General features: G+C 42.9%; 1 protein-coding gene across 10 annotated transcripts in view; it reads left to right on the forward strand.

Annotated features, from left to right (window-relative positions):
• LOC147020180 (forkhead box protein P1-B-like) overlaps positions 1–19,359 on the forward strand; it is a 737,853-nt gene that overhangs the window by 349,797 nt on the left and 368,697 nt on the right. For all 10 annotated transcript variants that reach the window (XM_085895286.1, XM_085895292.1, XM_085895291.1 and 7 more), the window contains one exon: positions 8,298–8,390. In XM_085895286.1, the coding sequence (XP_085751412.1) occupies positions 8,298–8,390 (93 nt within the window). The remainder of the gene's footprint in view (positions 1–8,297; positions 8,391–19,359) is intronic.

Consider the following 19,359-nt stretch of genomic DNA (forward strand, 5'->3'; position numbering starts at 1 on the left):
ATTGCTAAGATGGCAAAATAAGAAAAAGAGGCTTGCCTGGGCCATGAAGCACTGCCAGTGGACTACTGAAAGCAGGAAGAAGGTTTGATGGACCGATGAATCCAAATTTTAAGCCTCCGGTTCATCACGCAGCGTTTTTGTACGCCGTCAAGTTGGCAAAAGGATGGTTCCTCAGTGTGTGACACCAACTGTCAAACATGGAGGAGGAAGCATGATGATCTGGGGCTCTTTTGCTGGATCCAGAGTCGGCAACTTGCACAGAGTGACTGGCACCCTGAACCAAAAGGGCTACCACAGCATTTTGCAATGCCATGCAATACCTTCTGGTCTATGCCTAGTTGGTCAGGGGTTCTTCCTCCAGCAAGATAACAACACAAACTATGCCTCCAGGCTATGTCAGAACTAACGTAGAAGAAAACAACAAGATGGTACGCTTCAAAACATGGAATGGCCAGCACAGTCTCCAGAATTAAACCCCATCGAGCTGGTTTGGATGTACTGGACAGAAGGGTGAAAGCAAAGCAACCTACAAGTGCAAGACATTTGTGGGAACCTCTGCAAGTGTTGGGAAGAACTTTCTGAACAATATTTGATTTCCATTGCAGAAAGAATGCCACAAGTATGTTTGGCTGTTATATCTGCAAAAGGTGGCTACTTTGATGAGTTAACAATTTAGATTAAATTTTGTTGAACAAGATGATTCCATGATTTCTTTTTTATCTGCAATTGTTTATTTGTTCTATGCTTTAATTTCAAAGTACAATGAAACATTAAACTGCTTAAATTTCAGTAAAAACTGGAAAAATGTGGGTGTTCTAAAACTCCAGACTGGAAGTGTATGTTTGCACGCACGCACGCACGCACGCACGCACACACACACACACACACACACACACACACACACACACACACACACACACACACACACACACACACACACACACACACACACACACACACACACACACACACACACACACACACACTGTACATGTGAGCGAGGTGTGTGTGTGTGTGTGTGTGTGTGTGTGTGTGTGTGTGTGTGTGTGTGTATGTGGGTGTCGGTGTCACTGAGTGTGAAGCCTTTTGCTTGAACCCTCTGCAATTCCACACCCAATTCCATCATGGGCATAACCCCCTCCCATTACCACAAGGAAACAAGAAATAGAGCAATCACAGATTGCAAACCCTCACCAGGAGTTCTTTTGTGTGGTGTGTTGTTATAGGTTTTCGGGTACATCCAATATGGCTACCAAACCATGTGACCAATGACATCATATGTGTGAACCTTTTGTTCCTCATGGACAGGCAATCATATGTGTAAAGTGTTGCCTCGATCTGTTCAGCCACTTCAGAGAAGATTTTTGTAGGTTTTTTTTGAAAAAAAACAATAGGGCTGCCGAATCATGTGACCGATAACGTCATGAAGTTTTTTTTCTGTGGACCATTTTATCCTGAGAGCACCCTCAAAAAATTTCATACTGATTGGATGTGGCGTTCTACGTCTGCAATTATAACGTCATAACGAGGGCACCTATGGCATCATCAAAAATTCACTCTCATTCCCTATGAGGAGTACTTGCTACTTGTCAAGTTTCAATTTGTTCCTTGGTGCCGTTTCAGAGATACAGAGGTCCAAAGTTTTTTCTGTTTTTCCAAAATGGCTGCCACACTACATGACCTGTGATGTCATAATTATCATTACAACATTTTACATGAGTATTCGCACCAATGGTGAAAATTTCTGTTCAATTCGCCAAGTGGTTGCGGAGAAAAACACGAAAATTATTTGCAGACAAACAAACAAACAGTCAGACAGACAGACAGACAAACAAGAAGAAGACGTCATGCAGGGCAAGATACATCCAAAATCCATAAAACAAATTTGACCTAAAAATAATTGGTGGTTGAATTCAATGACCAAATTTGCAACTCCTCTTCAAATATCAAGTCAATCGGATGAAAATTGACAATTTTAGCAATTCGGCCTATGTTGACCTTTTGGCCTATGTTGATCTCGAAAAGAATTGGTGCTTCAATTCAGTGACCTTATCTGTAACTCCTCTTCAAATTTCAAGTCAATGAGATGAAAATTGAGGATTTTAGAAATACCTCCATAGTTGTTGACATTGGGCCTATGTTGACCTTTTGGTCTACGTTGACCAAAAAAACAATTGGCTAATTCAAATCAGTGACCTAAAATATAAATTCTCTTCAAATTTCAAGTCAATCGGATGAAATTTGAGGATTTTATAAATCTCACCAAAGTTGTTGACCTTTGGTCTACGTTGACCTTTTCACCTCAAAAATAATAGGCTTCTTGCTTATGATAAACTCTACCATATGGTGAAGTTTCGTGAAGATCGGTTTTAAAATTGTGACCTATAGGCGACAAACAGACAAACAAACAGAATAACAAAATCGACTAACCAATATACTTGAAAAATCTTCGATTTTGCAAGTAACAAACGGACCCAAACGCAAATACCCTCTCCGAATCCTTCGGCCAGGGTAATTATTATCTGCATGTTTGTGTGCGGAGGTCTGAAAATCAGAAAAAATCAGCTCGGCCAATCTTCACCAAATTTTGCAAACCTGCTTGAGGTAAGCAGAGTCAAGTCATCGGTACACAACCCTTTTCTCCAGTCTCACAAGGAAATTGTGTGTGTGTGTGTGTGTGTGTGTGTGTGTGTGTGTGTGTGTGTGTGTGTGTGTGTGTGTGTGTGTGTGTGTGTGTGTGTGTGTGTGTGTGTGTGTGTGTGTGTGTGTGTGTGTGTGTGTGTGTGTGTGTGTGTGTGTGTGCGCGTGCATGCGTGCTTGGAAATCATGGAAAAAATATAACGCAACATGAGACTGAGGAGAAACTGACCTCAAAGAAGAAAATGAGGCCATTTGCAGTGGTGCTCTCCCGGGTTAATCTTTGCTGCAACTTTAAACATCAATCTTCATGATTATTTACTAAATTCGAAATAACCCGATCTTGATCAGGTGACCCAACTTGTGGAGGTAAACGTGTATAATTTATACAGTGGGGTGTAAGTAAGTATGAGTCCACTTAAATCAATGCCATGCTTTCTCAAAATTACGATTTGAATCACAAATTTGTTATTATATTGAAGACATGTGTCCATATTCTTTAATTTATTAAAGTTATTTTGACTTGCACTTTGTTTTAACAGAATAAATGAAGGGTGAATACATTTGAGAGAAAGATTTAAAAAAAAATTGTGAGCAGTCTGATTATGCTCTGGAGTGCATGAGAACATTGTTGGGGAAATATTTATTCAAAATTAATCTATAAACCAATTAAATCAATCCCAAATGGAGTTGAAGCATTTCTCAAGGCAAAAGGGGGTCACGATGATTATTGATTCTACGTAAAGAGAGATTTGATTTTTCTAATTATATTAAGTGTTATATTCTCATCTGTTCGAGTGATGAATTCTACAGTATGCAAGACAAAAATATGGTATTTTTTCCGGCAAACTGAATATACTGTGTCATGTTTATAATGCAATCATCGAAGGCAACCATAGGAACAAACACTGAAATAGGAACAAACAATACAGATTGTTGAACAATGACATCGGCGACGATCATGGCCAACATCATGCAAAGTGTCAAGGGTTCGTGGAAATCCCTTGAAATTGCTTTTACTTTCATATTACAATGATTTATTTTGTTATCACATCTCAATTAAAAAGCTACTTACTGGACTTGTACCTTTGCACCCCACATCTGTTTGTATGTATATTTGTATATGTATATATATATATATATATATATATATATATATATATATATATATATATATATATATATATATATATATATATATATATATATATATATATATATATATATATATGAAACGAAGGGAGCACACTGACCCTAGATGTGACATGACGCTGATGTCATCCACATATATTATGCCGAAACATCACCTCCAAACTCGGATGGTGCGGCACTCAGGTCTTTGAAGACTGAGATTTATGTCTTTATGGTCACAATTTAATGAAAACTGTTCCAACACGTGGAACATGTCTTTCAATCTTGACAAATCTCACACTCTCTAACAATGTCTCTCTGAAAGGACCATTTGGAAAACCTTCCCATCTACTTTCTCAACAATCCTCTTGAAGAAGTCCCTTCATTCAAGCTTCTGGGTCTCACTATCTGCCATGATCTTTCCTGGGAAAGCCACATTTCCAACCTGGCCTCCAAAGCCACTTGGGACTGGGCATCCTCCATCGTGCATAGTCCTTCCTCGGCCCACCTGAGCTCCTCACCACATACAGAGCTTTTGTCCGCAGCCTGATGGAGTACTGCTCACACCTCTGGGCTGGTGTTCCTGCCTTTCACCTTTCTTGGCTTCACACTGTGGAAACCAAGGCATTTAGGATAATTGGTATCTCCCGCAGTGAGGCTGGTTCTTTGGGCCTCTCACTAGCTCACCGCATTCAGGTCGGTGGTCTTTTTGCCTTCTACCATGTCCTCTCCGGTCTCACCCCCTCCTGCTCTGTCTGTGTCCCCACCCCCCCCCCACCCCCCATATTTCCGCAAGGCACTCAAGTTCCGCCAGCAAACCCTTTCTGGTAAAACTACTAAAATCACGAATCACTGCTCACCTTCACTCTTTCATTCCTCTTTTCCCTGCCTTTGGAATATACTCCCACACTCTCTTCAATCCCAATCTTCCCTCCACGTCTTCAAAACAACTGTTCACCATCGCCTCTTTTTTTCCCCCATCAAAAACCACGATATTTTTGACTCCCGTTAATCCACCTCAAACTCACCTCCTTCAAATTCCCTGCTTTCCTTCCGAAAAGTTCCCTGTTGTGTAAGGTCCTGAAAGTCCCTGTAAAGTCCATCTTGTTTACCCTGTGTTCCCCACCCCAACCCTCTCCCTTCCACAGTTCTCCTAATGTCTTTTTTCCCCACTGTTTTGTCCTTCCCTCTTCTGCTCCTCTTGTCTACGCCTGGTGTTGGCTTAATGGTTAGGGTGGCGGGCTTTGTTTCCTAGGGTCCTGTGTTAAAATCCCGCTCAGCTGTTGAATTAATACTAGGTGGGGTTAACTCGACCTGTCATCCTTCCGAGGTCGGCAAATGAGTGCCAGCATACTGGTATACTGTGTCGGAGTGGCGACCCGTCCAGGATTGTGCCCAACAGCCAAGGAGACTGCTTAAGCAGCACCAACACTCTGCACAGAGTATGGTCCCAATCTCCTCCTCCTCCTCCTCTTGTGTCCTGCCCCCCCTCTTGTTGTGCGTTTTGTGTTAGCGCTCATACGAGCAAACAAAAAACAGAGCCACCAATCCAGATTTCACCCTTATTATGGGCCCATCAGGATGACATCCTGCCAAATTGTTTATTTGTGACCATACTAAGCTGGTTAATAAATTCAGATTGAACCCCCTAACTTGCCAAGGCAGCAGGGTACAGATTGAGTCCAATCAGTGTCATCTGCCACACTAAGATATTGTCGCTGCCCCAGTGATCACAAGGTGAGGAGGTTTTTCAGTCAGGAATGATAAATGAAGGTAACGGAACACACTGACCCCAGATGCAACATCACAATAATGTCTTGCACTTGTGTTAGGGGGCAGTGTGTGTGTGTGTGTGTGTGTGTGTGTGTGTGTGTGTGTGTGTGTGTGTGTGTGTGTGTGTGTGTGTGTGTGTGTGTGTGTGTGTGTATTTCACATTGTACTTTATTCTCACCTGCAAGTTACTATACAGTCATATTTTGACAAAGCTAGAGCTATGGTGTGATGACTTTTGAATGATGCACTTATGTGATAATTGAAAAGTTTGTCACATGCTCCTTCTACTGAAAGGAGTGGCCTCGTTTTCTTTTTATACAAATTTGAGGCTCCTACAAGAGTTAACACACAGATCAGACAGCAAGGGGAGCAGGAGACAAGATGGGTGGGAGAGGGAAGGATAAAACAGTGGGGAACAGAGATATTAGGAGATCTGTGGAAGGGAGAGGGATGGGGGTAGGGTGCACAGCGTGAACAAGATGGACACTGCTTGGACTTTCAGGAAGGAAAGCAGTGAATTTGAAAGAGGTGGGTTTGGGGTGGATTCATGGGGGTAGAAAAGATTGTGGTTTTGGGTTAGGGAAGATAAGAGATGGTGAACAGCTGTTTTGAAGACCTGGAGGGAAGAGTGGGATTGAAGTGAGTGTGGGAGTTTGCTACAAAGGCAGGAAAAAAGAGGAATGAAAGAGTGAAGATGAGCAATGATTCTTGATTTTGATAGTTTTACCAGAAGAGGGTTGCTGGCAGATCTTGAGTGCCCTGCAGAAAATTTGGGGGAGACATATTGCAGACAGAGCAGAGGGGGTGAGGCTGAAGAGGAGATGATGGAAAACAGAGAGACCACTGACCTGTCTGTGGTGAAAGAGTGAGAGATCCAAAGACTCAGCCTCATCACGGGAGACACCAATGATCCGAAATGCCTTGGCTTCCACAGCGTGAAGTCGAGAAAGGTGAGAGGCGGGAGCACCAGCCTAGAGGAGAAAGCAGTACTTCATAAGGCTGTGGACGAAAGCTTTGTATGTGGTCAGGAGCTCAGGTGGGCCAAGGAAAGACTTTGCACGACGGAGAGGACGTCTGCGAGCCATGAGTGGAGATGGCCTTGGATACCATTGGAAGAGAGTTTGGTGAGTTGGACAGGGTGTCAGACCGTATCAAAAGCATGCAATACGTCAAGGGAGATGGCTCTGATTTCATGTCTGGCATTGAGGATCTCCATCCATTTTTGGCAGAGCAGACACAGCATGTCCAGGGAAGAGTGGCCTGGTCTTAATCCAAATTGATGATTGGAAATCAAGCCATTGGAGAAGAGGAAGGATATTATGTCTGAAAAGGAAGGGGTTTTATTGATGTCTACATGATCAAGGTTCGTTAAAGAGCTGGAGCAGATTGAAATGAACAAAATGAAAAGGTGGGAACACCAATAACAGGGAAGCGGTGAGAATGAGGGCAAGGGGAGTGGGAGAAGGACAGATGAGATGTAGAAGCCACACATAAGCTGAATGAAACACAGCAAGCAGAAGAAGAAGGGGAGAGCTGGGATGAAACAGAAAAGCAATGAACCAACCGAGAACTCGTAAACAAATAGAGGTTAGGGAGAGTGGGTTTGGGAATCACAAAACCTGAAAAGGGGGTGTTTGGCAATGGGGTCATTTAGGGTAGAAAATTTAATGAGTATGAGATCTGAGGTAGTGGTGAACAGCTGTGTTAAAACCTTGGAGGGAATGATGGGACTGAACAGACTGGGGAAGTTGATTCCACAGGTGAGAGAAAAGAGGAACAATTGAGTGGAAGTGAGCAGTGAGCCTGAATTTTTGGAGTTTAACAAGAAGAGGTTTACTGGCAGTGTGCACCATGCAGAAACCTGGGAGGGGCAGAGCCAAGAGAGAGCAGAAGGTGCAAGATCATAAAGGTGGTTGCAGAAAACAGAGAGGCGACCCACCTCTCTCTGATGTGAAAACAACATGCCTCCACAATCACCTTCAATGTTGGAGATCCCAATGATTTTGAGGGCCTTGCTTTTTTTCTACATCAAGAAGGGCAAGGTGGGAGACGGGGGCATCGGTCCAAAAGGGAGAGCAGTATACCATCAAGCTGCGAATTAAGGCCTTCTGCGTAGGTTGTCAAAAGTTCAGATTGGCCAAGGAAAGATTCTGCATGACAGTGGATGCACAGTCCGTGACTGACTTTGGAGGCCATCTTCGAAATATGATCTGCCCAAGGAAGATGAAAGCTGATGGTGAGGCCCAAAAGTTTGGCTGAATTGACCTCTTAAAAGTGGTTAGTTTAGTAAGTAGATGGGTGGGTTTGCCAAATGTTCCTTTTAGAGAGACATGGTGAGTGTGTGGGGTTTGTCAGGGTTGAAAGACATATCGTTACCCTCATAACAAAAGTGCCTGTCATTTTATTCGTTGATGAAGCTTTACTTTGGCACTTTTGTTACGAGGGTAACGATATATAACTGTGGGATTTTTCCCCATTAACGAACACGAGGAGATCGAACACTTGTCTTTGCATCCATCTGAGAGATGGGTTGGGATAATTGTAATTTGAGCAAGCATTGATATCATATCTTTGTGATTCAGGAAAACTTGCTCTCATCCGTCTCTAGGTCATTTGATCCCACCCAAGAACGTTTGTCCAACAGACTGACATAATCCTCGAAAATAATAACTTGAATGCTTCTCAGCAGCAAATACCCTTGAAATGTTTTTAATGTTGCCCTGCATCATCATGTATCATGTTCCTTTTTATTTCAGGCTTTGCAAGCAGTGGCCAGACAATTGCTTCTGCAACACCAAACTGCATCTCTCAAGCAGCAGAAGAGTAATGAGAAGCAATCACCTCTTCAAGTAGGTTCCTAGAGAATTTTGCATTTTAATGGCTTGTCTTGGTTTGATCAGAGATTTAGAAATGACAACTGAGAGGTCTTTGAATTAAAGGTTTGTAGTATATTTTCAAAGGCCTTCATTAAACTTATAATACCAGTTTATTATTTCAAAGATAGGTAGTGCAAGTACATTGATGTTTGTGGAACCAATTGAAAGATTAGATTTTATTTGATTTTTTTAAACAAAAACGTCATCTAATAAACTTGCAAGTGCATCATGTGTTAAGAATGACTTTAAAATGAAACAAATGTGTGATTGATAAGCACAGAGCATCAATGTTTAAGACAGCATGCATCGTGTTGCACCTTTACTTAAATGGTTTGGAAGATTTTTCATTTGTTGCAATCTGTTTTTGGTGGTGGATTTTAGTTTGCTATTAATAGTTCCAAGTTGGAGGTTGAAACCTGATGGAGTTCTAGGAGATATTTGTAACTTGCTCTTGTTAATTTGTCATGAGCAGCCAATCCTTAACTGCCTGGTGGATTTACAAAGGAAATGACTCAGCAGTTTAGGTCATTCTTTTTTCACTGGGTTACTTGTTCAATACTTTGTTATCAATCCACTTTTACACTAATTTGTGCATTTCACTATTTCATTATTTGAAAGTATGTCTGTACACTGCTTTTTCACTAGTTTGTAAAGGATACTTGCAGTTTGAAACAGCACTGCATAATCCATGTCGAGGTGAGATAACATCACCGCCTTTGCGCTCAGGCTCGTTGGACAACAGTTGAGATATTGTACGACATAGGATAGAACATCGCTTTAAACCCTACATGCCTTTAGCTTACACACAGCTTGTTTTAACAGGCAAAGGCTTTTCAAGGAGCAACTTGGATTTTCGTCTTACATTGTTGAAACATTATTCTTGTGGTTTTCTGAAGCACGCTGTCACTAGATGCACAGAATTGCACACGTTGCTAAGGGCACAGCACTTGCATTTAAACAGAAGTGATGCATAAAGGCAAAGAGTAGAAGGACTTGGGTGCTGCATTGACTGGAGCAGTGGAAGCACAAGCAAACTCAATTGGACCACCTGCCACTCATAAGCAGTAATTGCTACCGGGCTGGGCCAAACGATGCTGATAATTAATGTCATTTTGCTTTCTCTTCCCCTCTCTCCCTCTCTCCCTCTCTCCCTCTCTCCCTCTCTCCCTCTCTCCCTCTCTCCCTCTCTCCCTCTCTCCCTCTCTCCCTCTCTCCCTCTCTCCCTCTTTCCCTCTCTCCCTCTCTCCCTCTCACCTTAAAGCATTAAAGCAGTTGGGATTAGCCAAGCAATAATAATCCAACCAATTGCAGATTATTAATGAAATATTGCCTAAGGCTAAGTGTGTTTGTGTGTGTGTGTGTGTGTGTGTGTGTGTCTGTGTGTTTGTACACACACACACACACACACACACACACACACACACACACACACACACACACACACACACACACACACACACACACACACACACACACACACACACACACACACACACACACACACACACTTTGCAGTTATAATAGCTACTTCCCGGTTTTATTTGCAGTCTGTGAAAAACACAAAGACAACCACTGAAAATAAGCAGTGCGTTCGCTGCAAGTGCTACCCACAGTATCAATCGGCCAAAATATTTTTTCGCAAAGGCAGCCCACCCCTTGTGAAGGGAATTGTTACATGGGCACATTTATGGCTCACGTGCCTTGTGAGACCGCCTCTTTTTTACAATACAAAGGGGAAAAGTTCAAACATTCTCAGAGAGCTATGGCCTGTACATCAGTCCTACGGCCAAAGTGCACACATGAACAAAACTTGTCAAACTTATGTATGCATGGTCAAACAATCACCTACACCCTCATCTACTGGGACAGAATGCATGGTCATACAATCAGGATTTGAAGATCAATGCACATCTTATGATGCCCTCATTTCTTAATTAAAAAGGTTTAAAAAACCCCAAACATTCGAACAAAGTGAAGGATTGTGCATTTATGTTCCACAGTCAAATTAGACATTCCAACAAGGCTTCTCAAATTAGTGTATTATGGAACTTCAGTCGGAAGGCCAAAGGACGTGGTCGTACCAACAAATACATCTGAGCCCACAGGGCTAGAATGCATTGTCGTTCCATCAACATTGAGGACCACTGGTCTTCTTGGGACAGCGCCTTTTTTCTTTGAGTTAAAAAAATCAAATATTTTGACAAACCAGACTTGGTGGTGTAAAAGCTAGAGATGTGCACCTTGGCCCCACGGCCAATGCACACAGTCCACCAAAGCCTGTCCAACTCGCATGCGCATGCCCAACAGCCCTAAGGCTGAAGCACATGGTCAAGCAAACACATGCATTCTAATCCAAAGGGCCAGAATGCATGGTCATACAATAACATGGAGTCCACTTCTCAGACAGAGTGGGTTCCCCTCAAGAGTTGAGCTGGCAAGCTTACGTCATCATCTTAAGTTCCAAATATTACCTTTTCACTGGAATTCTGTCCTTGAACCCTTGTGCCACACAAACATTTGCAAGGTTTCTGAGCAAGAGGGGATGCGTGGGCATCCATGATACACATCCACCATATTTATGCATTCATTACACCGTTTACGAAGACTTTTTTTTTGCAGCCGGGAAATAAGGCACCGCATTCTGTGGTGAAATAGACCCGTTCTATTGAGGTTATGTGAAGGGTGCGGCAGCAGATGTTCCCCACGTTGTTCCCTCAAGCTTTTACAAAAGCTTAAATGATGACTTTGCCTTCGACACCACATTTTGGTATTTCTTGTCGGATGTAAGACTTCTGTCAAAAGTTGCTCCTGTATTTGGGGAACTTCTCTTGCAGTGCTTTATCTCAAAGTAGTGTATGATGAGCTTCTGTCCACCGAGGTTGTTGTTCAAGTATAATGACATAAAAGCCATCTTTTTCGGCTTTGGTTGGACTCACCAGTACATGAAGTACTGTTTGAGCTCCTTCGCATCCCTCATGTCATTGTCTTCAACCTTTTATTTTGTGCAAGCGTGAGAGGCTCATGATAGATCATTAGCATAGCCAAATCATTTCCTGACAAAGGCAAGGAGGTCACTGATATTTATACTAAATATTGCTGGAGCGAGCAATGATGATTGAAGCAGACCATTATTTATTACATAAGCTACACTTACCATGTTTCCAAAGTGCACATGCTGTCATCTTTTGACCAGCATGAAAGAAAGGAGTCGTACAATCTGACCACATCTGATGGTATTTTACACCTTTAGAAGTATGTCTTCCTGCCAAACAGTGTTGTAGGTGGCTGAGAGGTTGATAAATGTGAATCATGAGATGTTATGCATTGGTATCCTTCTTCAATGTTGGTAGTAAGCATCATAACCAGGACACATGGACTGTGGCCTGACCAGAGCCTGGATTGTTCTGTTTGGGATGTTTCTCTAACATTGGTGACATACTGCATGGCAGTATGACGGAGAAGTTGCACAAAAGTTTTTCTTGTTGCCATTTCTGTGGTATTTTTAACAGTGTGATCAAAAATAATTTGGCAAGCCACTGACATCCATTTCCATTGAGGTTTTAAGGGAGTTGGGATCAATTGCGTCTAATCCCATGGCTTTATTTCATCTTGTGACTTTTAGCACTTCGACGGTGACCTTTCTTCAGTGAAGGGGACGATAGGGTTGATCATGGTGCATCTAGAAAATTTGATTGAAGGAGTTGTGCCTTCACCTTCTGTCTTGTGCATCAGTCTGTCGGTGTCTTTTCCCTGAATTATCATTTGAGCTGTGATGGCGTTAGCTGTTGCATTGTTGGTTTTGTTTATTGGTGGTGGTGCAGCCCCTGCAATGTCTTAGGAGGTGCCAGGCTTTCTGGCTTGACTGCATGATATTGATTGACTCTATTACTTAAGTCCATCTTTGTCTTCTGATCGTATGTAACAAGTTCCGAAGAGATGTACCACATTCTTTGTTTCCTGTCTCCATGTATTATTTCAGCAGTCCCTGACTTTGCTCGTTCCAGCATGGAGTACAAATTCAAGCAGAAAAGAGTGTAGGCTGCCTGTTTTATGAAGGAAATACACTGTTCAAAGCTTCCAAGTGTTCATGGTATGCAGGAGACTGTGAATTTGGTTGTTGCTGTAAAGGCTGGCTAGTCAGCTTTCCCGAAGTGGCAGCAAGTCAGTGGTATTGTGCTGGTGATTGTGGTTGCAATCCGACATGGATCAGCACTGTCCTATGTTGGCTGTTCAGGAAGTTATCCAAGCAAGTTTGGAGTGACTTCAGCAGTTCCCCATTTTAGACACAGGATACAAAACGTCGTTAAGTGGTCGAGTCTTTCCACCATCTTATTGAATTGAAGGAACCCCAATCTTTAACATGGAACATGAGCAACTAGTTGTCTGCCCTTGCCCAGTGTAGGAACTGTTTCCCACTAGAAATCATTCAACATATATCCCTATATTGTATTATGGCTGTTTAAATCATCAGCATATATTTTTTTTCGTTTATGGAGAAGGTGTAATAGTGAGGTTAAGGCTTTAGATATTGTGAATATTCACATGCAGCTTTAGAACATATTATCCTGTATTAAAGTGATAGGGCAATGGGATTACAAAAGGATGAATAACGATAGAAAATGGTTTAACAACATTTTTTAACAACCAAACGCTGTCCCGAGGTGCCACACTCTAGTCTTGCATGTTGTTTTTATCACCCATTTCAGGCACGCTCAATCGCAAGCACCCCGCCGCTTGACGTAGTCTCAGAACATCTGCACAGCAGCAGGTTGCCCGCCTGACCGTCACCCATATAATGGCAGATGTCATGTTGTTTCTCTGTCTTTGTATCATCAATGAATCCGTGGTTTTGGACAATAAATTATGGTGAACAATAGTGCGATAGCCAACTTCAGCAATATAACAGATAAAGAGTGGGGTATACCGATACACATATTTCCATCTAATACCTTGAAATGCCTCGAATGGACAAAGACTTTGTGTTTCTCAGCCTCCATCTATGTACACATTCACTGTCCCTCAATTTAACTGTCGCTCAGTTCTCGCAATTTTACATTGCTGTGCTTTTTTCAAGTTAGGAAAGAATAATATTGCTCTGTTGATGCCAATGAAGTACCATGCTCCACACGTGGGTCTATGATAAGAGCAGGGTGATGGGTTACAAGGAAATCCAAGGAAATCAGACACAGGTGGAGGCCATTCAGCCCATCATGTCTGTGTGAACACCATGTTAATTAATCAACACAAGATCGAAAGAAGGAAATGCAAATTTATTAATTAATTAATTTATTTTTAGTCTATTTATTTTAAGTTTTTGTAGTATTTGTATATATATATATATATATATATATATATATATATATATATATATATATATATATATATATATATATATATATATATATATATTTCTTCTTCTTCCCCTCGGGGACAGAGCATGGGCTTGGTTAAAAACACACATCAACAACCACACAACACACCTTGACGAATCCCCCACCAACAACACTCCGCACACGTGCACACAATCACCTATCAATGCTCAAACGACCTCAAAATCTTATCAATATCCCTTTACCCCTCTATCTCCATTACTTCCAGGTACCTATCTAATTATAATTTAAACTTATCTACCATTTCTGCTGCCACGACCTTTCCAGGGAGACCATTCCATACATTAACTACTGTCTTAGTAAAAGACCCGTACCTTACTCCCATCTTAATTCTCCTCTTCTTTACTCTCAGGCTATGGCTCCTGCTCCTATCACTGTCTACTCTGTTTAATAATTCATCTGCACATATTTTATCCATACCTTTCATTATCTGAAACATCTCTATCATATCTCCTAGTAACCGCCTCCTTTCTCGTGTGCAAAGCCCTGTCTCCTTCAGCCGCTCCTCATAGCTGAGTCAAGCTAGGTCCAGAATCAATCAAAAAGCCCTGCGCTGAACCCTCTCTACGGCATCTATGTCCTTCCGGAACTGTGGTGACCAAAACTGCACATAATATTCTCGATGTGGCCCTCACTAAATCCCTGTACAATGTTAACACCACCTCTTTGGATTTATATCTGATCCCCCTCCAAATACAACCTAAAACCCCTATTTGCTTTAACTATAGCTTCTGCCTGCTTACTTCCCAAATCTATTACCACCTACAGATCCTTCTCCTGTGTGACACGCTCCAAAATTACCCCTTGCCTCCTGAAATCTCTATTTTCATTGTTCTTCCCGATTCCCAACACCTTACACTTGCTCAGGTTAAATTCCATCTGCCAATATTTTTCCCAATCTATGCAACGATCAATACTTTCCTGAATCCGATCTTGCTCTGAAGGGCCATTTTTCGGGAGCCCAAGATAAAACCCTCATTTTTATTTTTATTGTCGTAACAATGGAAACCGATTGAAACACCTTCAAAACATTTAAAATGAGTGTGCTTTTCTTTCATTTGATATATATATATAGAGAGGGCAATGTGACTTCTTCCATTGTGCTGTCACTTTAAGTGTTTGTATAAGATAAGGAGTCACTGACATGTTTTACGCATGAGTGTATTGGCATCATGTGATTTCGAGATAGCTTGTATAAGGCGTCTTGTCAAGTGTCCTCTGTCAAGTCGGGCATGGTTGGGGTGGCATATCATGTTCCCCCTACTGACAGCAGTCGAGAACTCTTCCTCCACAGCTGTCTGTCAGTGTTGGGGGCAGACATTTCTTTGTTGCCAAGGCTGCTGTTGGTGGGTTTCCTCAAGGAGGGGACATTTATGGAAGCCGCAGGGCAGGATTTGTGAGGACCTCGGACTATGATTGGTTGACGTAGAAGGGTGGAGACTTGTGGGGGCCTTTGAGCAGGGAATAATGATACCCTCATAAAGAGTGAATAATAATGAGGGAATAATGAGGCCCTCAGGACCATGAATGGTCAAAGTCCTGGGGCCATAATTGGTAAAGCCTCTGGGGGCATAGACCATATACGGCTCATGAAGGAGTGACAATACAAATCAAGCAGACAAATGCACAAGACAACACTGGACTTGACTTCAGACAAACACAGACTGTTGATCTTGGGGGAAGTGACAGAATGTCAACTGCACGGATGGTGGAGAGTAGGGTGGAGAATTGTGGGGCCTTAGCCTTAGGAGGCAGGGACTTACAGTGGGTCATTGGGTATAAACCTCGGCACTGACGGGAAGTGGATTCGTGGATGAGCTGAGTCCATGGGCCTCTCACTCTCTCACCGCAGGCAGGGCGGTGGTCTTTCTGTCTTCTACCGTCTCCTCTCCAGTCTTGCCCCCCCCCCCCCGTTCTCTCTGCGATTTGTCTCCACCACATTTCCGCAGGGTGCTCAAGGTCCACCAACAACCCCCTTCTGGTAAAACTACCAAAATCACGAATTACTGCTCACCTTCACTCTTTTATTCCTCTTTTTCCCCACCTTTGGAATAAACCTCTTATCATCACCTCTTATCATCCACCACCTCTTATCATCCCCCATCCAAATCCTTGATCTTTTCTACCCCCGTTAATCCACGCCAAGTCCACCTCTTTCAAATTCCCTGCCTTCCTTCCTGAAAGTCCCTGTAATATCCATCTTGTATTTCCCGTGTTCTCCGCCCCATCCCTCTCCCTTCCACAGATCTCCTGATGTCTATGTTCCCCACTGTTTTGTCCTTCCCACTCCCACCCCTTTTGTCTCATGCCACCTTTGCTGTGCGTTGTGTGTTAGCTCTCATACGAGCCTCGACAAGGTATACAAAAAAAAATAAATAAAAAGCTCATTGTCTCTCATTCGGACCCACTGACCACTTGTGTACCTCTGATACTCCGACCTGCTGGCCCATACACTCCGACCCTTTGGTGCATTCTGATGGAGATGAGGCAGCACCACACGTGTTCTACAATAGCTTCATGCCCCTAGTTTTCTGCACCAGTGACATGCTCGGCTTGCCTCTTGTTGCAGCCATCTTGTCACGCAAACGTTCAGGTTAATTTGGGATCCCTGAAGGATTAAATGCATTGTAATTTTATTATATAAGTGGTGTGGATGTCGCGGTAACAGCTCAGCGCTGCCTTTTGGGAAAAAGTTTCAGTTTCATTGTAATTGAAGTCTCGGCAGCCTCAGAGTGATGGTAACTCCTCAGGCGTGGTTGTGTCTTGTTGGGAGGTTGACATCCACGTCACAATATTGTCAGGTGGTTGCAGACAGGTAGCGTTTTCAGGATCCATAAACAATTGGGAGGTTTGCATGAGTTCATCATGGATATGTTCTCAATTTTGATGATGATGGCAGTCATCATGTTTTCTTCTCTGTTTGTTGTTTTGAGATCTTTAAATTGATCCTTCACATACATACATTGCTTGCCAATATTCCGGATTGTGGTGGCTGGCAACGAACAATATTTATATATCAGGATTTTATGATTGACTATAGACTCACTCTTTCGTCAATGGTGGAGTGCAGCAGGAGTACGTATATCTTGTGGATTAAAAAGAAGTCTTCCAAAGTAGTCTTACTTTGCCCTTGATAAACCTTCCACATTGATGTGATGCTCCTTTTACATGTTAGGTTTGGCCCTGAAGCAGACCTTTGGGTTCACTGCAGGTGTTGCTATCCTTATTGAGAGCCCCAATTTGGGCATTCCATCACCAAGTTGATGATATTAATTGTTCCTCACATGAAAGTTATTATCTTCAGTTTCCATTCATCTTGTGCCATCCATTTGATGTTTATGGAAAGGACGTTAAGGTCGAAAATCCCTTTTGAAACTCATACTCGTATAAACCTCTGGGAATCTTGTATTCCTTTTGTGTCGTAAGCTGTGAATGTCTGTCCTTCCTCATCGCATGCCACAATAACATCAGACCCTATTGAAATCCAGACAGGTATTGGGATATTGGCAGGACTTATCGGTAACTTGGTGGAGGGGTGATGGTTTCTATGGTTGGTACAGTGCAGTAATGATGGGCCGAATGTCCTCTTTCTACACAATCTTCACTTCATACAATCTCGACCAACTTTCCAACTTACATCGACAGCACGATGAAATAATTTTACATATCCGTGTGAAACCAGAGACTTTTTAAATATTTGAAGGAATTCTCTGGATTATTCTCTTATGCTTCTTCTTATTCATTCGGATGCAGCACAAGGCTGTGGGGTAGCATCATTGGCTGAGGACATGGCAGAGAGGATATCTGTTTAATGTCCATCTGAGGAACAGCATGCACATTGATGAATCACCCTGCCTGTAAAACACAGGGATGAGAGTTTATAGCTTGGTCAGGATTCAAACCCAGGCTAGACAGCTTCGAGGCAACCTCTACACCATCCTGTCGGCCACTCTCTTCTGGCAATGACCTGTGGAACGCTCTCTTTAGGTGTTGATGTGAACTTCTGAACATTAATGTGATCACTGCACACCAATCCGCTTTTGGGTAGTTGTCCAAGGTCATGCTCTCTGGAGATTACTTCTTTTTTCCCTCCCTTCTCACTTATTGTTTTTTTCTTTATGGAGGCATCATGGTTAGAGCATCCACTTTAAGTCTGAAAGGTTTCATGCTGACCACACCAAAGCTGACTATACGTTAAGTGTGGAAGCTGAGTCATACCAAAGCGATTCTGACCACAGGTGAGTTTAAAAATGGTGAATGCTGCTTCCTTGCTTGATGCTCAGCATGTAAAGGTAAGAACATGGACAAACCCCATAGGTTGGAATCCATGGGGAGGAGGAAATTTGGCCTTAAATACCCCCCTAAATGCAGACAGTCGGGAGTCACAAACATGGCATCACCGGTACCTAGAGGGTCCCAGAACTTCCCCCAAGATCAGCAGTTTGTGTTTGTCTGAAGTCAAGTCCAGTGTTGTTTCATGTATTTGTCTGCATGCGTATGTGTGATTTGTGTTGTTGCTCCTCCATGAGCCGTAGACCCTGTTGTTGTTGTTGTTGTTGTTCTCTTCCCTTGAGAAGGGGTAAGGTCCGATGACACCAAGCTTCTGCCCTGCCTTGACCACAATACTCCTCCATATCCTTCTGTCCTCAGCCAACTCTCTCCACTCTCCAACCATCCCTACCTTACAGATATCCCTCTTCACACAATCCTCCCATCTCAACCACGATCTACCTCTTTTCCTCCTACTTTGTTCCCTCAACCAATCCACACTCTGCCATTCTCTCTTCCCCCATCTGCACCGAGCGTCCAGCCCATCTCAGCTGGCATTTCACCAGTCTCCCCGTCAAGCTCATCTGCACACCAATGTCCTCCCTCAGTTCATCCATCCTCCTCATATCCACCCTCTTCACTCCCGCAATCCTCCTGACCCAGTTGTTATCACAAACATGTAGCCTTTGTTGCTGTCTCTCTGTCAGTGCCACTGTCTCCAGGCTGTAAAGGTGGGCCAGCATTACGCATGACATCAGGACCTTCCCTTTCAATTTTCTTGATATATTTCTGTCTGCCATTACTCCCCCCACCCTCCTCCATACATTTGCACCCACTTGAATCCTCCTCTGTATCTCTGCCTCCACCATCCTTGGTCACTGTTCCTACCAGAAAACTGAACCTATTTCTCTGCCTGATCTCCTCCTCGAACCTGATGTCCATTTATTTTCTTTGCAGCCTGATCCACATCACCTCAGTCTTCTCCATACTCATCTTCAGCCTGTGCTTCCCAAATGTCTCTTTTCACTCCCACGGTACTTCCTGCATCTCCCACCTGCTCTCCAGCGCAACAACCAGATCATCCGTATAGAACATCTTCTCCATACTCTCTTCAAGCTCACCTTCCTGCTAACCCACTCCATCACCATGATAAACACAATTGGCTTGAGAGCAATTCCCTGCCTCAAACCAATGTTCACACTGAACTCCTCAGACATCCCTGGACCAACTTAGACCTCCCTTCATTCCCTTCTACGTCCCTTCCACCAACTTAACTTCTGCTT

Source organism: Eptatretus burgeri, chromosome 9, assembly GCF_056783735.1.
Source record: "Eptatretus burgeri isolate ZD-2024b chromosome 9, Ebu_testis_v1, whole genome shotgun sequence".
Classification (NCBI taxonomy): Eukaryota; Metazoa; Chordata; class Myxini; order Myxiniformes; family Myxinidae; genus Eptatretus; species Eptatretus burgeri.